This window comes from Molothrus ater, chromosome 5, assembly GCF_012460135.2.
Source record: "Molothrus ater isolate BHLD 08-10-18 breed brown headed cowbird chromosome 5, BPBGC_Mater_1.1, whole genome shotgun sequence".
NCBI classification, from domain to species: domain Eukaryota; kingdom Metazoa; phylum Chordata; class Aves; order Passeriformes; family Icteridae; genus Molothrus; species Molothrus ater.
Window position 1 is genome coordinate 33,466,391 of NC_050482.2, and position 21,329 is coordinate 33,487,719.

Sequence of the window (21,329 nt, forward strand, 5' to 3'; positions counted from 1 at the left end):
GAGAGAGAGAAAGAGGAAAGTTATTTTTTAATTTTAATAATTCCCAGGCCAGTGGGCACCTGAAGAAAACACCTGACCTATTGTGTCCTGAGATTAGACTGGCCTTAACTCAGTCCCCCCAAAGTCATTGTGTTGCCTTATGAACTCTTGCTATCTCTGGCCTACATCTAATTCAGCCAGTTTTTCTGAAGTGGCTGACAACTGTGGGAAAAAATGCAGAAGCCAGTAGGAGTCCCTCTTCTTTTGTTTATTGACCTCAAAATATCAGTATATGATGTCTTCCTCAACCAGGGAGGAGAGATTTCTGAATCTTGGTCCCTGATTCAGCCCAGACAGCTAAAAAAAAGTGAGAAGAAAACATAGATAAGAGAATGCAAAATATATGTTTTTTACATTTTCACCACAAAATGTAAATTACTGAAGTATTTCCTTAGGAGTAAGATGGTAGTACAATACAAAGAAAGTCTATTTGCCCATTTAAAATGTGAGCAATTTTTGTGATGTTGTGGATTTTTTTTGGTGGTTTCTTTTTGTAATGTCCAAATAGTTATCTGAAACTTGCATTTACATTTGTTTCTTATTGATGTCCATTAATTTTTTTTGTCTTTATGTCATTGTAATCTGTAAATATATATATTTGGACTATGGACCTGTCAGTTTAACTAGGAAAGAGACTGGAGCTTCAGCAGTAATATTAACAAACTTCAACTTTTAACATTTCTGATTTACGTTGTTTCATTACCATGTGACACATGAGGTCAGGGAACATATGAATTTTACACTCCAGATGAAAGACCTGGTTTTTGGTAAGTCTTTAAAATAGAACTTTTCTCTATCACAAGGAAGATAAAAGAAACAATTAGGCATGTCACATCTCTTCATCTACTTGTGCTAGTGTTACAAGAAACCTCCCAAGCTTTATGGAGGACATGCTTTAACTTTTTCCACAATCAAAGGTGCCTCACACATAAAATGCATAATCATGCTATTGAATCTTATTATTCCATCTCTGAACTTTCACGCCATGCAGTCTCCTACATCCCAGTACAGCTGCCTAAAAAAGCAATAAATGAGAGAGCCAATAAACTAATCTCAAGAATGTCCTTTCCTGCAAGCCGTTCCTTACGCAGTTTTGTCTTACACTTACTCCAATCTAGCTGTAGGCTTATGCTAAAAGAAGGAGTCCTGCTGCCCCCACCTTTCTCTAGGGTGTTTTTTCATGGCTTTCTCTTCACTGGACCTCACCTGGTGCGGCTGGAGCATGTCTCAATGCAGAACTTGGATCTGACAGACAACTAATAAGCCAAAGACAAACTCCTTATAGTTATCAACCATACCCACTTGTGTTAATTTTTTATCAGCCACACTTATCATGGCTGGACAGTCTCCACAGCAAGGTTGTGTTTTTCTGTATCAGTTCACAAAGAGCCACCGATGTCACCCAAATCCTCAGTGTTTTCTAAGGCCAACTGTATTTGCAAGGTTGTGCCTACTTTAATTTTTCAAGGCACTTTCTTATATGTTATTCAAAAATACCGTTCTGTCCATGGCCATGGAAACAGGAGGTTAAAATGGACCTGAGTGAAATCCATGACTTGTGCTACTGCCATAGGAGACAATCTATTCCGTATTTAATAAACCATGGTCATGTCCTTTACCATATGCAGGACTGTGAAAAAAATGTGGTATAGATGGGAACTGGGAAGCCTGGGAGAATGATTTCCTTTTAAAAAAATAAATATTATTGTTTTGTCAGTTTCCAGTTTTTAGGGCCAAAGACTAAATTACCAAGTCTTCATAAAACACCCACTGCTGCCCTTATTGCTTCCTGGAAGGAATTCTTGGTAATAGTGTTGGCTCTTGTGAACATATACTAGCAGACATAGCAACAGTCTTATCCATGTTATGTTTTCATTTGGTTTTTGTTGAGCTGTGTCAGGTTTTCTCAACATCTCTCAGAAATTCAATCAAGAGAAAATGAAAGAGTAGTTGGGCAATGTTATTGTACCATTAACATAGTACCACTCTTGCCTTCACAAGACCAGGAAGGATTTCAGTCACCAGGCTAGATCTCTACAAGGTATTTCTGTGCACCAGTGCTGCGTGCTTAATGAATGGTCTTTAAGCTTTCTTACTGATCTTCATATTCTTTGAGGAAGGCATATGAAAAAATCAGCACTGGTTATCTGTCTAGGAGAGCCCATATGACACCAATGATATGGTTTCTCTAGTAAGATCCAAAAGAACCACCTGAGCAACTTCATCTGTCTTCACTGTCTCTTCATTTCCTTGGAAGACTGTCAATCCCAGGAGTTTCTACTTAATGCCATTTGTTTGAAGTAAGTTGGTTCTCACCAGTGTAGGGATCAACAAATTGTCTAGGTTGGAAAAGACTTTTAAGATCATTGCGTCCAACTGTTCATCCAGCACTGCCAAGCCCACCACTAAACCATGTTTCCAAGTGCCATATCTACACATCTTTTAAATACTTTCCGGCCTGGTGACCCAAACACCTTCCTGGGCAGTCTGTTCCTGTGCTTGACAATGCTTTCCACGAAGAAATTTTACTAATGTTCCATCAAAACCTCCTCTGGTACAACTTGAAGCCATTTCCTCTCATTCTGTTGCTTGTTACTTGGGAGAAGAGCTCAACACCCACCTGGCTACACCCTTCTTTCAGGTAGTTTTAGAGAGTGATAGGGCTGTCCCTCAGCACCCTTTTTGTGCTCCAGATCCTTCACCAACTTCCATATCCTTCTCTGGACACACTCCACCACCTCACCTGTAGTTCTTCTTGTGGGGGGCCCAAACTGAACAGGAGATACAGCCTCACCAGTGCTGAGTACTAGAGATGATCCTTGCACAGATTTTGATTCTACCATCCTTGTATGGATACTGATTCTAGTATGAATTTCATTGCTATTTTCAGTGTAAAAGTACAACATATTCTTTGTAAACTTTTAAGTTGGATATATTTTTTCCCTTGTTTGAAATTTACTCTGCTTTGTATTGACTGTTCATCAGTCACTCTGCTTGGAAGAAGTCGTTTTCAGCTGGTTTTAACCTCCTTTATGCTTTAGTATGTGCACGTATGTACCTCAAGTAAAAATCAGGTAGGGTGGATTGTTATGGATTATGACTGCAGAAGGTATATATTTCTATATTTATCTGTTTATAGCTTTCACATTAAAGACATTCTGTCTCTCTGGACTGAACTCACCCAGAGACTACTCCTCACCATCACTGCAGGTATAAAATGACATGTAGATGTGGTGCTTAGCAACAAAGTTTAGTGGTGAACTTGGCAGTTCTTGATTAATGGTTGGATCTTTAATGATCTTAAAAGTATTGTCCAACCTAAATAATTCTCTGACGTTAAAATGCTCATTTTGAATTTGGCTTTTCATCATTATGCAGAACAAAATTTATCACATCATCTGTCAGTAGTGAATTTTTTTCTTTAACCAGGCTTGTTAAGGAACTAATACAGTGTAATGCTGACTCCATGTCAATCCTTCTGTAATAATAAAACTGTATCATTTAATCTATTTGACAATTTCAGCCAAATTTTTCAGGGAAGTAGTTATTAAACCTCAAAGATATTAAGTCCTTAAAGCAATAAGAAAATCAGGAAAGACAGCATACCCAAGTTCTCTTTGAGGAGAGGCCTGAACAAGAGTTCAACTATATTACTAGAATATAGCAGATAAAATTATTGTAAATAATATATATTATTGTATTATAATGAGAATCCACATGAGGGTTGAAGAGAGACAGGCTCTTTCTGCTTGGTTCTTAAAGCTTGGGGACTTCTCAAATTCCCTGATGGTGCAGGTCTTATAAATTCCTAAGTAGTTACATCAGGTATTTATTTTTACATTGGAATACTGCTGCAATTTTCTTCCTGGAACCTTGACTTTCAGGAGCTTTCCGAAGCTATTTGGAGCTTCACATCATGAGTATGATCAGTGACTGCTTTCCAGGTTATGGTTTACATTTTCAGAAGGGTTATGTTTATACTTAACAAAATGGACATAAGTCTCTTCTCTGGTCCTAGAGTCAAGTGACAAGACATGGCTTGTGTTTTTAACATCAACTCCTTACTCTGATACTGAGTGACCTGGTTCATTCTGCTTTTGGGGAATGGTCCCTGGCCTGAGCGTCCCCTGCAGTTTGCCTAGGTCCTGTCTAGGGTTCTCATCAGCATGATAAGGGCCAATGCAGCGTCCAGGAATATGTTCACAACTGAGCATTCCTGTCCTGGCCTTCTTTATGCTAGCAATGCTGCAGCAGGAACACAGATACTGCAGCTAGGTATATTCTGTACCACTGGGAGGCAAACATGGGAGAGAGAGGATTGATTGTGTCCTAATCAGTCACCTGGACCAGGACATGGGCTGGCTTGGATTGCATCAGGAGCCTGCTAGGCCATCATCCCTTCAGCAAACTGCCCATGCCAATATGGAATAAAATTCTTTGAAAATCAAATACCAAAGGTGTAAGGAGAGAAGATAAAACACTCTCACATGTATAGTATGTCACATGTATAGTATTCTCAATCATGTTGATAATTCCTTTAAGTATACATGGTACAATCATTAATACTAACACTATTGCAAACAACATGGTAACTCTCTGGACTAGAATATTTTTTAACTATAGGCTAGTTCTTTTAGTACATGTCCATTTTCCTTTAAATATGATCCTACAATGATGCATCATCTTTATGACTGTAACAGATCTTTATCAAAGTCCTTTTCAGAGAGAAGTAGGATATTGAACGTCTGCCCCTACCAATGTTCTGTTTAGCACAGTTGAAACGCAGCCTTGCAAAGGAGCAGCCTGGTATAAACTGCTAATGCAAAGGCCTAGAAAGGCAAGGGGAATAAACGACTTCTTCCATGTTAAAATGCAAGGATCAGAACTGCAGAGTACTTTCTGAGAGAGTTGTGGGACTTCCAAAGTCTGTTCCCTATGTTCCCCCAACAAAACCTATAAAAACCTGTTAAATACTTCATCATGAAAGGTAAAAGGAAAGGCAGTTCTAACACAACAGCAGAAGTTCTGCAGTAAGTCCTCTTCCCTCTCTCTTTGACAAAGGCCTGTTTCCCTGGCAAGTAGCAGATCTGTGTTAACTTCAGCTCTAGTGTGTCTGTTGACACTCTAATTTGTGGCACTGAACAACTGCAGTTTAGTCATACCTAGTAAGGCAGTAGTTTAAAATTCAGACTATAGGAACACCTGATGATTATCATTACTCCGTTTCTCACTCTTTCTTTGTACTTGTCAGTCTGAAGATCTGGTATATGATGTCTGTTAGAAAAAACAGGTAGAAACCCTGCACCTCTTTGCAGTACAGATGAAATGACTATCATATATTTTGTTGTTTGTGTTTGACTTAGTTATTCCTGGGATCTTTGCAAGTATTGCAGCAGCTTGTGCTTAACTAAATCTTTCCAGTAGCTCACCATTTCCTTGCATATTGTGTTTTGGTAGCTGAGCCTACTTAACATTTGTATTGCCATGTGTTGTGTGTAGTTGAGCCATATCAAAATTGGAAATGAAAAGCACTTTATAAATACCCTCTTGTTCCTCTTTATGCATATAGACTCCTTTCCAAAGGTATTTATGAATGATTACCTGGCTTTCAGAATACTCCTTTATAAGAGACAGAAGTAGAGAAAATATGCAGAAAGCTATTATCTGTTCATTTGGGGGTAGGAGGGTGGGGCATGGTGTTGAGGTGCTCCCCTCTGGTTGTGATAAATGATAAGAGAGAATTTGTACAGTCAGGACCTGGCTATGTAATGTGCATCTTGCCTGGTAGGATGCTTAGGTTGGGTATCAGAGTATGTACTATGATAACAAACAATGTACTGAGGAGTTTTTTCCTTCTAGTTAATGTAGTTTTAAAAGTATAAAGGAGTCAGAGTCAATATTTTTGTGTGTAGCAGAACGTCCCTTTGGAATGTACTTTCAGCATTTAATTTTTCCTATTTAATGGCCATATTTTAGTTGAGCATTTTTAACACCTATGCGCAATTAGTTTCTGACATTTTGTCTAACGTGCTGTTGAGAAGCAGATATAAATCCTGGAAGAAGGGAAAAATGCTGCTTTCATTAAAATGGCTGTAAGCTTTGTCATTCCTTCAAGTAGCCAAGGTGATGGTGTTCTTGCAGAGTGTTTCTCACACATTTGCCACTTGTTGCTTATTTACAATGCTAAAGATGCTTCATTATTTTCCTCCACTTTTTCTGTGCCTATTCAGATCTCTAACAGTTTCTGTAATATTGTGTCCTAAATTTTACATGGTTTTCCCAAGGGGAAATGGTGACCATAACACAGGTGACCCTCCTCCTCTTGATGGCTCCTAGTACTACCTCCCATGTTGCGTTTTCTTTCATAACTATTCTGCTGTTGCCAGACAAAGTTCGATTCATTTATCACCCCCATATCAGTTTTCTGATGTGTTGTCCAGTAATTTATGACTGTTTGGAGCTTTGGTACTAATTACAGTGCCCAGTGACCCCTGTGACCCTCCTCCTCATGCACGCTCTGCCACCTTGGCCCTTGGGCCAGTTTGTTGAAGCCACAAATTGCAGTGCATATGTCCATAACAAGGCATTCAGGCTGAGAGCAAGAGCTCTCTTTGACCCACTAATAGGGAGTATCTACAATTTAGGCAACGAGAAGTTGATTGTGCAGATAAACAGATGCTGAGGGTACGATTCGTACGTTGTGTCTGACTATGTAGGTTGTGAGGTGTTGCTGATACTGTGGTGAGCAAGAGAGAATAGTGCAGGCAGGTATACAGCAGCTTGAGGAGAATATTGTAGATGAAACACTGACTAAGTAGCTTTAATTCCAACTCAGTGGAATTTCCCCCAGGTTACCACATTTCACAGGGTGGGAACTTCATCCTGCTGGTGTAAATACCAATTGAATTATACTGCCAAACTGAGCAGGGCTGGTGCCCTGGGCAGTTACTGCTGCTGATATTTGTGAAGGCATGTCAGCAACGTGCTTTCTTTGTTCAGTGCTTTTGGTGGTACTAAAAATATTAATATGAAGATATGTCTTTTCCCTCTCACCTTTTCATCTCCTGAGAGTTATATTTAAGATAAAATATTGTGAGCACTGGAGAAGGTCCAGAATGAGCAGGATGGGACAAGAGAGTTGTTTCCTTTCTGATGACTTTAATAGTGTGAACTTGTTAATTTTTCAAATTATAATTGATTTTATATTTATTTGCTGTAGCATAGATATTTGGTATACAATTACAATGTGAGTTATATAAAAATATAGAGTGCATGTAACAGCATGTAGAAGCATATAAAATAAAAGTTGAAAATAAATCTGCAATTAGTTTTTGAGCTTCAGTCATTTGTTGCTGAAAAAAGAAGGACTGTAACTTCCCAAAAATACATTCCTTCCTTGATGCAATGTAGAAGGATCCAACATTGTATTTCCTCCTTAGAATTTCTGGGGAAATGCATTTTGCTGCCAACGTAACATGCTTTAACAGGTCTCCCGCTGGTCAGACCTTGTGTCCTGCTGTGACAGCCATGACCATGTGTGCAACTGATTGTTAGTGGGCGATATAAATCTGATTGGAACATGCCTGTTAATTGGTTTGAGAGCTCAATATAGACAATGCTGTCTTGTAGCAGATTGTGTGGATAGCCCTAGTCATAGGGTTAATTCTGCTTGACAGCACATCAGCAGCATCTTGAGTAATTACCCAACTTAAGTTTTCCCACAGTTGAATTGAGACCTTCAAAGGCTTCTACATTTACAAGTATTATTAACCAATATCTGAAACATGATGTTCCCACAAGGGCTAATTTTTTCTTCCTTTTATTAAATATACAGGTTATAGGGTTCATTTGCTAAGAGCTAAGCCCTTAGAAGAAAACACTACTTGTTAGGGAGAGAAAAATCTGCAGTGCACGACCAAAGCTAATGGTGCATAATGCACACATCATTGTCTTTTTGCAAAGACTTTAAAACAAGTTAAAATTTGGGTCTGGCTCCCTTCCTCTCTCCCACCCCCTACTTTCCACTTTTAAGAAAATCAAACCACTTACTCCTATGTGCAGAATGAGTAAATTGAAGACACACACAAACAAAAACCTCCTAGGATGTTGCACAATTAAGTACAGATCATTGGATACAATACATATGACATTAATGAAATGGTATCTGCTTCAAAAATAGATTGGAAACATCCATGAATGAGTTAAATCCTCCTAATGACTTTTCAAAAATGAAAATGAATGGAAACTATTTAATTCATACAAACAACTGTATGCTATGATTCACAGTATATATAGTTTAATCCTAATTCAAATTTATATTTTATTTTCTTCAGTTAGTGATCTGCCTTTCAAAATATCTTCTTTGTAACTACAGCATATACAACAGTAAAATATTAAAGATAATATTAAAGATAATAGTCATTATTTGGGTTCAAATGCCTTTGAATGCATTAAATGTTAATGTACAGAGTTAGACAGTCTGGTTAAAGATGGTATTTGCTGGAGGGATCAGTCTGACAAATGGCTTTTATGGCATAAAGCAGCTCTTGTAACTTACGATCTTTTTATTTTCTTTTTCAGGTCAGAAACAAAGTTTGACTCCAATTCAGGTATGTTTACATTTACAGTGTTTTACTGAATGTACACTATTCAGGTTAATCTCAAAAGAGTAGTTTATCAGTTCAAGTTCAGCTTAGTTTTAAACAAACTGGGGTAGGTCAGCCTTAAAAAGGATCTTCATTTCTCACCCTCTGAAAACAGCATTGTTACTGTGAAACATTTGCTTTCATTCCTTTCATTAGTTCCGGTCTCTTTACATTTTCCCAAAAGATGATAGAGAAGATGTATCTTACAACAGGCTTTAATTGATCCAGAAAAATTGTAATACAAATAAATGATAATACAGACTAAATCAAATGGAGGATTGAAGTTTGAAAATGATCACTGCAATAGAGCAAATGTTTTTCTTCCTGGTGGACAAAAACATTTCGTGGGAATTTGAAGTCAGTGCAGCCTCTCTGTCAGGAAACAGATGATTTGTCATCAAATCTTCATGACAGATGCAGGTACACAATGCATGCCAGACCAGTCTGTAGAGCTCAACTGAGGAGGATTACCAAAAGGCAGTCTCTCCCAAGATGTCTTTTTAAAGAATTGTAATGTGTTGTAGGAACTTGGAGGGAAGTGAAGGTCAGTCTAACAGGTTAATGTATATCTAACAAGACAAAAAACACAGGACAGCAAACAGGGGAGCAGCTGGAGGCCAAACCAGGTATCCTAATACCAGACTGTTACTTATTCAGCTCAGTATTCCTAGGTGTTCCTTAAAGTTAAACAGTAATAAATTAAGAATAGGCTATTGTCCTGAAGCAAGGTGAAATGTCCATTGCTTGAAAAGGTAATTCAAAATACATTTTTTGTTAAGATGGAAAAGTCTGTTCTAAACAGGAAACCTGATATTATTATGGAAATTTTGGTTTTAGACTAATGTTATCTTCTATATAGTTTGCTTAATGCAGTGATTATAACTGCTTATAATGTTATGAATTTTACAATGTCTATTAATGAGGTTGTCTGTGGAATAGTAAGTTTCCTTTTATCCCAGTTCCTTTATTCCAATGGGCTTGAAATGTGAGGCATTACGTTGCTTTTTCTTTCTACATTAGATTTTATCTTTGGAACTATATGGAAGTGAAATCTACAGCAGGAAGCATTTAAATAGCCAGTGCCTACATCTTGTACACTTGCGTCATCTTGCTCCTATTATGATTTTAGTCTGTGTATTTGAGGTTACTTGCTTTAAATATTTCTTGAATAAACTCTATGATAAGACTGATTTTTGGATCTTGACAAAACAGACGGATTGCATGAGGACCAGCTTCACACATTGTCTGCCATTACCCCCTTTATTTTAGTGCAGTTACCAAAACTAGGGTGTGGAGCAGAATGTCACAGTCTGCTTTTCTACTAAAGGAAAAATGCTCTCTGCAGAGCTTCAATTTGCTTGGTGGCTTAAGCTACAAGTAGTTTTCTGACTCTCTTTTGAAGCAGTTCTCCTGTTAAGATACACTGTTCTGCCTGCCACTCCCTTGGCAGCAAAGGCAGGGGCATGGCTTTTCCGAAGCTAGTGGTAAAAGTTTGCCACTATTGCAGCTGTGGTGTGGGCCTGCTCAGCACATGTCACCAGTGTGACATGTGCTTTTCTGCCCTGGGCTCCTGGTCCCATTTTAATCTTTGCCCCAAACCCTGTACTTGGAACAGAGAACTACTAAGGTTTAACACCTCGGTCTCATCAGTGCTGTGTCTCTTGGCACAGGTTTCAAGGGTATCTTGGTTGTAAAGATACCCTTAACAACCCAAGTAGATGTTAAAACCAAGCAACACCAAGGCTCAAAATTCCCTTATCATTGTGAGAGGTACAGCTGCCTTCTCCTCACAGGAAGAGCACTCAATTCTTCCACCAAGAAGCTGATCCTGACAGTCAGATGGCACAAGGACTCTAAGTTTCTCTTTTGTTCCCAATATGTAAGAGCAGAGGAGAAGTGAAGATACTGGCAACATCTGGTTTTGTTTCCCTACCAAAGAATTTGCTATAACTTTCCCAAAGCAGACAATAATCCCAGACCTCCTGCTGAGTGAGTGCACCCTGTACTCAAGGTGCATGGGTGATGGCATCCTTGTAAAAAAACCCCTTCTTTTGTGTGTGGGGGTGCAGTGCCCTGTGTAGCACCATGTTCTGCATTACACAGGCCTTTGAAAAGTGTCAGTGTAGTGTTGGTTTAAAAAGGGCTGCTAGCATCTGAGTCTGTATTTAGGCAACCTCAAGATTCTTGGAGACACGTTAAGGTATTTTCACATCCCTCATTTCTTTTTGAATTCCCTAGACTGTCATTTCTAAGTAAAGTAATGATCCCACAAACTGGAACAAACATGCTTTGTTCCCATTTATCTTATGTTACTCAAAACATTTCAAGTGTTGAACATGAGAATGAGGTAATTTTATTATAGAATACATTTTTTTCCCTAGGGAGTTGTTCCACAACTATTGCTTGCTCTAAATTAACCCCAGTGTTAATTCCAGTTAACTTGCAAGTCGAGATATGCCCTTAATAAACATTTATCAATGCTTATTGTACTTGTCTTTCCTAGAAATATTTGTGAAGCATTGAAAAATTAAAAGAAGTATTTCTGAAGCAAGTACAAAGTCAGAAATACAGCATTTAAAGTACCCAGTAGGCTCACTGCAAATGTAACCCTGAAAATGTTGTTCAACACTGAAATATTAGACAAACATTGTCAAAAGAAGATTAATTGGAACTTGAGCATTAACTTAAAAGAAGGCTGCAAAATTCCTACGGTGATGATCAGGATTTATCATGCAAATAACTATAACATCTGTAGGGGACACACATTCTTCATATCATGACTAACAGCTCCATCTGAGAAACTTCTTTTTCTCGGCTGACTCTTTATAAGTCTACAGCTGGCAGGATTTCTGTCTCAGAGACCATGGGGTTAGCTTCACGCTGTTACAAGATCTTATAAATGAAACAGTTTTGCTTTCCTGTCATAATATGATGAATTCTACTGGTACCGAAAATAGATTTTTTTCTAACAAAGTACTTGAAAGCAAAAACGGTTGGTGGAAAAATATTTCTTTTTCCTCACAATTTGTTAGAGAACAATGTAAACCACAAAAAACCCCACAGGTGAAACAATTTTGTTCTTATTATCAGTATTTTAGTGTTTAAAATGCTTATTGTGCTATGTGCTTGGTTAGAAGATTTCAGAACTTAAGAATATAAGAATTATATTGGAATAATTAATGAAATTAATTTGATAAATGATAAATAGATTTTTGCTTTTTTAAAATTTAGAGTAAATAGGTCTTCAGGGTGCTGTTCCCTAACAGGATAAAACTGTAGGTCTCAAAAGCTGTTGCTGAACACTTTAAATCCCACCTTAGTAATACCAAAAAGAATCTAAGAAAACTACCTCAGCATGCCCCCTAGTCACCAGGGAATGGTAATGGTGAATTTCCTACTGCCTGCTGGAGGGCTGGAGTTTTCCTGGGGCATCTCCTGTACTATTTGCTGCATCCTGCATCCACTGTGGAGGTGAGATGTGATATTCAAGTTAGAGTGTTCACAGTGAAATCACGGGCAAAAAAATTCCATTTTGTTCTGTGATACAAGGAAAGGACAAATTCATGGACAATATGCAAGGACTCCATTGGAGTCTTTTTTGTGTAGCTGTCACTCAGACCATGGAATGTAGAAAGTCAGAGAGCACAGGGTGCAAGAGGGACAGTCAGGGAAGCACCATGCTGTTAAGACATATCTGTGCACTGAAGAAAAAGGGTGCCCAAGGACACACGGTGCCTTCAGCTGTGTCCATCATCTGCTGTGCCAGCTTCACACTTCTCTCAAAAAAGAGACGTATCTCCAAGACCTGTTCTTCTGTCTCCCTGCTTCTACATATCAAATGAAATGTAAAGATAATGTATGTGATTTATGCCACTGTTTGTGTCAATAATTTGGAAACATTCCAATTAGTATCAGAAATTAAGATATACTAGCTGCCCATGCACCTAGAGGCTGTCCTGAGGGACAGCTACACATGAGCTTTTTTGGATTTCTACTGCCTCAGCAGTCAAATACAAAGCAAGTCAAGGAGCCCCCAACAGTTCCTGGAATTTCTTTTGCCTGCCTTGTCTGGACTCACAGTGTCAGCCAGGGACTCTGAAGGTCATTTCTTCTCTCAGCACATTTCATTTTCCACCAGAATGAGTGTATCCCCATGTCTTCAGCACTGCACAGTGCTGCCACCTCTATATCCCCATCAAGGTTCCCATCCTTTCCTTTCTTGTGTTTACTGGCATCTTTCCTTTAATGTGGCCACTACAATGTACAAACTTGCAAGGCTACATGATTCAGGACAGGTGCTAGAGAACAGATGAACAAAATTATAAGGCTGGAGGTGATCAGATGTTTTCCTCTCACAAATTCCTCTTGGCTACATTTCCAGATGTTCTGCAACGGGCTTTCCAAACTCTCTGGATCAGCCCTGATTTCCCTTAGCCTGTCATCAGTCCCCTTGTATGAAAATCATCAGTACAACTATTAAGAGTATAAGGAATCCTCTGCCCAAGTAAGAGAGAAATGGATACAAAAAGGCATTTTGAAAGTGAGTAATTTTCACTGACCTTTACTACCAGGGAAACACAAAAGAAATGTAACTTGCCTAAAACCTTAGGCTGACAAAGCAGCAAGGTACTTAATAAAAACATGAGTTGATCTAACTCATCAAATATTTAAATACAGATTAAGAAATAAGTTCGTAAATTTTATTGATGTCAGCTTCTCCACCCAGGTTGTGTTAGAGCTGTTCTTAATTTCTTCTTAGGAAGGCTAAGTAGTTTCAGAAACAGGGAGAAGTGATATTTGGTGTTCTTAACAAAATCATGCTGGCAAGTTCAACAGTCATCCTACAATCAGAGCATTTGATTTAAAAGTATTAAAAGATCTCTTGCAGCAAAGTGGCAAAATAAACTGTGATACTGAAGAACAGGGATGCTCCAGAGCTTTTTGGATGAGGTAAATGACCTCTTCAGGTTCTCTTTCAACTAAGAGGAATGATTTCCTTCTCTCTGGCCACCACCAGCTTGGATTCTTGAAAATGTGCATGAGCTGGCACAGAGAGATGGTGGGAGACAGTTACTGCAAAACCAGGAACAGCAGCTCAGATTATCTTGTCATTACTTGTCAGTGCTACTTTGTTCTTGGCATTAACAACTATTCACGCAGGGTGTTGTGGATGCAATGGCTGAGGAGCATGGCCAGTTGTATTTGTTCAGCAGCAAAATAAGCATTTAGTCAGATGCAAACTGAACCATCTGGTGAATGTTTCAGGGCCATGCCCTGATGTGGATAATACTCCTGGCTTGGAGTATTAGATGGCTGGGACATCCCAGGGAACTATGTGCTGATGAGTGATAACTGATTATCACTTGTTCCTGAATCACTTGTAAAGCTCAGCATCATTTTAGTTGTGACAATCTGGAGGTGTTTGGCACTGCTGTGACCAGAACTGAGCTCAAAGGAAATCTAGAGATGTGTGAAACCATTGGGACAAGCACCACACTGCCAGCCTCATCAGCCTCTGGAAACGAGGAGGGGGTGAGACAATGGCATTCAGTGGACACCCTGCTGGAACCCCCACACACTATGTGTCAGATGGCTCTTGGGACTTCAACAGCTTATCTACGGGATAAGCTGCAGCCACACACCAGGCAGAGGACCATGAGGGTGTTTTCTGCCTGTGCACCTTGATGAATTTAACAGGACAGGATCCTTATGGTCAATGTGTTTACTCTTGTTCTCACTATTTTCTCACTACCACAAACTGCATTTTCCTGTTTTGGATTTAGGCAATGTTTCATTAAGCACAATATCTTTTGTGGCTGCGTGCATGTTGTCCAAAATAGCCCATCTTCTGTTTTGGTTAGCATGGTTTATGAGGTTATGAATTTGAATGAGATGCAAGGTATTTTTATTTCTTCCCTCTGGATTTGTTAAAGGAAAAAGAAACTTAACATCTTGTTTGTACAAGATGATGAGAATGATATCGTACGGTATTACTTGAAACTGGAATAAATTTGTTATTGGAAAAAAAAATGAGACTACACAAACTAGCTATGTGATAATTATTAATGACAGAAGATTCAATAAAGATTAAAATATTTAATGTTTTTCTTTCATTGATGTAGTGCTGTAAATTTATGACCATTAAGAAACCATATGAAAGATCTGTCAGCTTTTGCTATTTCACATTTTAGTCTCTTATCAAAACTGATTTCAGTTTTTGTAGTACTAATAGTAAAGGGAAAAATGCAAGCTGCTTTTAATCAAACTGGAATGTTCAGTGATCACCATCACAATCTTTAGTGTTGATCTGAGTATGAAGCAAAAAAGATTAACTTGTCTTTTGTTGACTTAATTTAATGGCAACCACAGCCTTTAAGATGTAATGGTAGACAAGTTTGTGTCATACCAATGCAACTGCCACTGTACATGTGAGCAGCCATCTGTTTAGAATTAAGTCCTTAGTCAAAACACCAATGAGGTCTAATGCTGCCAGTTTAAGTTAGACACAATTTGCACTGAGTTTTATATGAGTAAGGGCATCACAATCAGGTCTAATGCCACACAACAGTGGATTTGGTTACAAGGCCTGAAAGCATTTCTGAAAGGAAAGAATCGTAGCCCTCTGTGATTGGATCAGGAGTCTTACCAACCTTGCTTTCCACTGGGGGTGAGTTACCATTTATTGTTTTGTACATAGTTGTCTTACCCGCTTATTGTTCTTTACAAAGTGGTCCCAACCTTTTCATCAGCCATGGTCCAGATGTCTGAGCAATCTTAGACTGTATACTCCAATCCAAACACTGTGCCTATTGAGATCACAGAATCAATATTCACAGTGTTTGATTGTTGTGAATAAAACTGAAGCACCTAATTTAGCACTAATCTTTTCTTTAGTAGCTGTAGCAATGGAGGTGCTTTCATTTTCTGCATAATATCCCTTTTCAGGTTATGTCTGTGTCTGGCTCTCACGCAATCCCTGTGTGTCTGTCGAGAAGCGTTAGCGTTTCATTTGGAGGGGTATTTTACACTACCTACTACCATGTCGATGGAGTGGGATCATCTCAGCTAACTGTGACTATCTACCTTAACATAGCCCTCTGAGCTTCATCTCAAGTCAGTTGGAAGAGATGAACATCCTCAAATGAGTTCATCCCTTCTGCTGGAGAAGTCTGTTTCAGGGCTCACTGAATCACCCTTTTGAGTGTCCATCAATTTTAGAGTTAGGCATGTAACTTTGATGGTTAAAGTCACAATAGATTACCACTGGACTGAATGTACCAAAAGTTGGGGATGAGTGGATGGGATCCTCAAGTAATTTTCCATGGCTGATGCTGTGGAGGCTTAGTAGGATAAAAATCATAAATTTGAGAGAACTACACAACTGCTCCCAAGTTCTTTGGCTGGGTGTCAGTAAACCTCTTGTACACAGAGCTTTTGTGGAGTATATTCATGAGAAAGATAAGTTTAGCTTAGTGATTATTTTAGTTCCGTTTCTCTTTGTATGCATTTTCAATTCCCTTTTTAAATCTCACCTTTCCTAAAGAAACCCAAATCTGCTTAATCTCCAGTAATGGTGACCCTAGAGAATTGCTGCATTTTTATAACTTTTTCTTAAATTATGAGTAAGAATTGTCGGATGTGAAAAAGCTGGTAAAGTATGTTTTGCAAATTGATCATTCACCAGTGTTCATCTGTTTACAGGCAAGAAAAGAAATATGTAACTCAAAGAGATATGGCCTAAGGAAAATAAGAGTGAATAAAAAATGTATCATATTCAGTCTAGCTTCACTCAGGGCCCAAATATTAAACTGGTCTTTGGCATGTTTCAGAAAGCATGTGAAGCATGTGAAATTTTTGAAAAGCTTAGTAGGAAGAGATTTTGGTGATTTTAAGTCACTACTGAGAAACTTTTAGAAAGCCAAAGTCTTTTATTCTGTTAACTGCTCTAACCAAGCTAAGGAAGGCTGACACAATAAATGCAGATATTAAAACTGAAGGGTATTTTTGAAAAATTAACATTTAAAACCAAAAGCATTCTGGTTTTGTCTCTTACTTTTCAAGGAGGTGGTCATGAGAACAGAATTTCCGTGTTTATATTCTCATTTTAAAAGTGTTTACCTTAAGATTTATGGATTTTGAAAGTACTCATATACTCACTTCCCTACTATTATCTCCCCTTCAGTCAGTGATTTTTTTCCCTGTCACGCACACTAGAAGGGATTTAAATGGAGTTCCAGGAATACTGAATCAAAGAGGAGTGGGATTTGAAATGTCAATGCTTAGCACTGATAGAATATCTGGAAACCAATTAAGACATATTTAGGTTGAAGAGTGGCAAAAAATGTTCTTGTGAATAAAAAAATCTGCTGCATAAAGCATTAGGGTTCTTGAAACAACTTTAAAATGCAAGAAAGGAAGATACAGTGTTTCACTGGAATGAAAACACTCCCTGTTTTCAAGTATAGTAAGAAAAACCTGAATGAAAGACTACTGTCAGAACTGTCCTTTAGGTCATGATGGTATTAAGACTGTGGCAAACTGAATTTACATTGGTCATCATTTACACTGTTAACTGGTGGAGAAGAGAATTACAGGAGCACCCTTTTTCAATAATTCTATTTTCTGTATTATCTGCATGTGTGACTCTTCCCTGGCCCCACAATGACAACATATCTCAGGTGTACCTGTATCTGTATTGTTGTGGCAGTATGATTAAACAAGGCAGCATTTTGTTGCTGAAGCTCAGCACAATGCTGAAATCCTGCAGCCAGCAGCTGCTTTCACTCCTTTGGTTCTAGGCATCACAGTATAGACCATACAAAAAGTAAGCCTCACTCCTAAAAAGCGAAGAAATATACATAGTAAACTGTAATCTTAAGTCCCTTGCTCTAGTTTTTGAAAATCATTCATTTAATGACACATTTATGTTAGTTTTCATGTTCCCCTTGCTTGCTCACGTCAGGAAGGTCCTTTCCCAAAGAATGTGCTCCTGGCCAGGATGTGTAACACACCAGTTAGACTGCCCGGTGGGACATGGCCCTTCCTGGGCTCTGATTTCTGGGAGGGGGGAGAGGGTACCTGGCCACCTTTACTTGACCACCTTCCCACCTCCTGTGAACACTATACACCAGTCCAAGTTTGGGACCTGTGTCATCACTTACCTTTTGGTACGGCACCCAGAGTGGCCAGGCAGCTTGACTGTACTTGGTGGCAGTGAGGACACAGATCTTCATCCAAATGCCCACGGCCTTCAGATGATCAGGACAGAGATGGACCATACGGAAACTCTGTCCATCCCTGCAGCCTCCACCTTCCTTCCCACAGCAAAAATGGCTATTGGGAAACTTCAGAAGCTCAAACTCATGAGATATATCCTGCCACTTTGCCTCTGGGAATGTTTCTTCTTATCCACAAAATGATTGAGCTTTAATGGGTTTCTCATAATTTGTACAAGCACTAACAGTATATTTCTTTCACTCCTCTGCCAATAGTTCCTGCATGTTTTTTAGTTTTCATAAACTGTCTTGTCCAGTGCCAGGGTTAAACCTCACACAGATGGAGATGGACAGTAATACTAAAATGCCTAAGTAATCAAATGTGTTACAGCCTACAGTTCTGCTTTAACATTTGGATGGGACTGTGTTACTTCAAATTTAGCACCATAAAGGTAGTCTCATAAAGAAGCTGAAAGAATAAGGCAGAATGTTCATTGAATTCATGGAGATTAATAGATGTAGGGCATGCAGTGTCATCTTCACTGCAATGCAAAGAATAAGATTATCTAAGCTATGCAGACATTCTACCTTTCATTCAGGCTATATTTACATAAACTTACCACCCATATCTCATTAGTTCAATGATATGGTTTATTTGTGCAGGTCTGTTTTAGAACTAATGAATAATGGAGAATTACAGTTACAGCAGTGATAGCGGGTATTTAAAACATTCAAAGCAAGAGTGAAGAATGTCACCCTCTCAGGAAACAAACTGATACTTACTGAAGCTTATGCAAATATTTAAATGATCTGATAAAGATCAGTGAAGAAAAAAAATAGCAAAAACAGTTGCATGGAATGAGCACAGGAAAGCAGATCTTAAACACAGGGAAAGTAGAAAGATATGCTAGTACAAAGCTACATATTAAATTATTGCTTGTCCTGCTCACCCAGTTTTCATATTCAGATGGATGCAAGGTCCTTGCTATATGTTCTTACTGTAGAAAGAGGTTAAATGTTCAAACAGAGGATGCTAAGGTTAGTCCCAGAGGGTGGGGTAGCCAGAGCTAGAACTGTGAGATTTTTTTATTTGGGCACTAAACAAGTATATGCAAACTAGGCTGGGGACTTGTGTATCCAGGCAAGTTTGTCTTAAGTTGGTAATCTGAAGGAAAATATTTTGGCTTTTTTCCTATATATTGAACTGGGGCAGGATGTGTACCACTCAGATTTTTTAACATACGTTGATATTGGAAAGGAAACATTTCAAGCAAAGACTTGCACTATATGCTTGCAAAATGAAGAGTGGAAAACAGTTGAGCTGTTTGATTTTTATTCAAATTCTCTAACTTTTCCAGTTTTTACAAAAATTAATTTAAAAATTAAAAATTATTTTTGCAAAATTTAAGATTTTTCAGAAAGTTTTTGAGACACCTAAAGGCTCTGGTTTAAGGCACTATTATTATAGTAGAAAGAAACTAAAACCAAATTCCCAAACCTGGCATCAACTTAAAACTCAGGCCCCATTTATTTGGATGCTTAACAACTGGCATCCACAGGTTGGTTTCCTAGATTGCACAATCATCCAGCTGTGACAGCCTTTCTTTTGTGTTCTGCCCTGGTACAATGCAATTGAACCCCTCTGTGACCTCTGGGAATGCCAACAATAGAGATGATCAGTCATTGCACAAACAGCTCTCCAAAGGGTGATCACTTTGCTTCAGGCCTTTCTAGAAAGCAATTCAATTTTGCAAGTATTTTAGAGTTAACATTTCTTAGGGTGTAGATTAAAAAATGTGTTAAGAATAGCAGTGTGAAACAAATACTACACCTAGTGAGAGTAGTACTGAACACTGAAAAATAAAGGTTGAACACTGGAAATTTTGCTATTGAGGCTTCTTGCTTCTCCTCACTCCACCTCCTCCCTCAAAAATACACCAATGGGATGGTGCCTTGTGCAAATGCAGCACCATCTTGTTTCATGCCAAAAAGCTTCAATGAGGGTTAAGGTGAGGCTCTGAAGCTGATGTCAGAAAAGGCCTGTACAGGTCATTAAGCTGCCTGCAGGGGAGGGAAGTATAAGGTCTGTTTCAGAACATGGGTCAGAGGTCCTCAGGTCCTCTAGTTCTTGCTCTAAAGCCAGAGGCTGCAAGGCTTGTTTGGGTTTTCAGTGAGCTGCTCTATGGGCTGCTGCTTGTGGCACGGGAACCAAGTCATTTGTCAGCCACTGACAGTGCTGTTGGGTCCATTCTCTTCCTGCAGCAGTTTGGACAGTATTTTACTTTAGTTTCTTTACAGGAAGGAATCCTATTGAGAACACCTGAAGTGATACAATTTCAGCATGAGCATTTAAAACCATGGGTATACTTCAGTGTCCTGGGGAGCTGGGAAGAGGTTACAGTGCACATAAAAAAATTTCAGTGTGACTGCAAACCAATCAGGGTACTAGAAACCCTTTAAATTTCAGTGGGCTTAGAATAGTCCCTTTTAGGCAACTGAAAGCAGATATTTTTTCCTAAGGCTAAGAGTGCCCTGCAGCCAGAATATGTGTTTTTTTGGTTGCAGTCTCATGAAGACATGAAAGGTGCAGAGAGAAGAGCCAGCAACCTCTGGCATTCCAGTCCTTCCCTGTCCCTGCAACTTCCATTGTTGCAATGCTGCTAAATCCCCTTTGACCACTCCATAGTTATGTAAACAGAGAGTGTACTCGTGGGGAGTTATGAAGTATTTTCAAAAAAGTCTGAGTTTGTTGAACAGGGTTCGATCAGTACTGGAGTAGCTTGGTGTCAAAGGTGGTCAGACTTTGTTTTACCTAAGAAGGGTTAGGAACTGACATACTGTAGCTTTTGAATTTGTCTTATCTGCTTTTTAAGAGCTCACACCATGCTTGGGGAATGAAAAGTACAGTGTATTTCAGTCCCTTTCCAGAAAAGTGCATCCACTGCTACCTGCTCACTTTGAAAAGATACAGGTAATTTAAGTTCTAAATTCACATTCTTTGCCTTTTGTAATGCTGAGACAGAGGAGATCTTTGGAACTAAAGGATTACAGGCTTATTTGAATTATAAAGGCACTGACCTCAAGCAGCCTTCTAGTAAAATCTGTTGTTTGTGTGGTCAGCTTATAATCATGTTTCTGTGATACTAGTGCACAGATGTAGTGTCAAAGCTGAGTTCAGAGGTTTAGTTTATTCTAACAGTACAATTTTGATCAGTCAGGGATATTAGAGTAAGTCATCCTTGCACTCCTTGCCCTGTTTTCTCACCTTCCACCTCATGTTGCCTCCAATGCTTGTTTAACCTCATACTTAACTGATAGAGCTTGTTAGCCCAGAAAAAAAGTTGAATAATTTTGTTCTGGTTTAGTGAATTTTTTTAAGCTTTCTTAAGCTTTCTTGCCACAAATGGATAAGCACATGAGCTGGTGAACA

General features: G+C 38.8%; 1 protein-coding gene across 2 annotated transcripts in view; it reads left to right on the forward strand.

Annotated features, from left to right (window-relative positions):
• MSRB3 (methionine sulfoxide reductase B3) overlaps window positions 1-21,329 on the forward strand; it is an 82,665-nt gene that overhangs the window by 39,463 nt on the left and 21,873 nt on the right. For both annotated transcript variants that reach the window (XM_036401470.2, XM_054514974.1), the window contains one exon: window positions 8,620-8,648. In XM_036401470.2, the coding sequence (XP_036257363.2) occupies window positions 8,620-8,648 (29 nt within the window). The remainder of the gene's footprint in view (window positions 1-8,619; window positions 8,649-21,329) is intronic.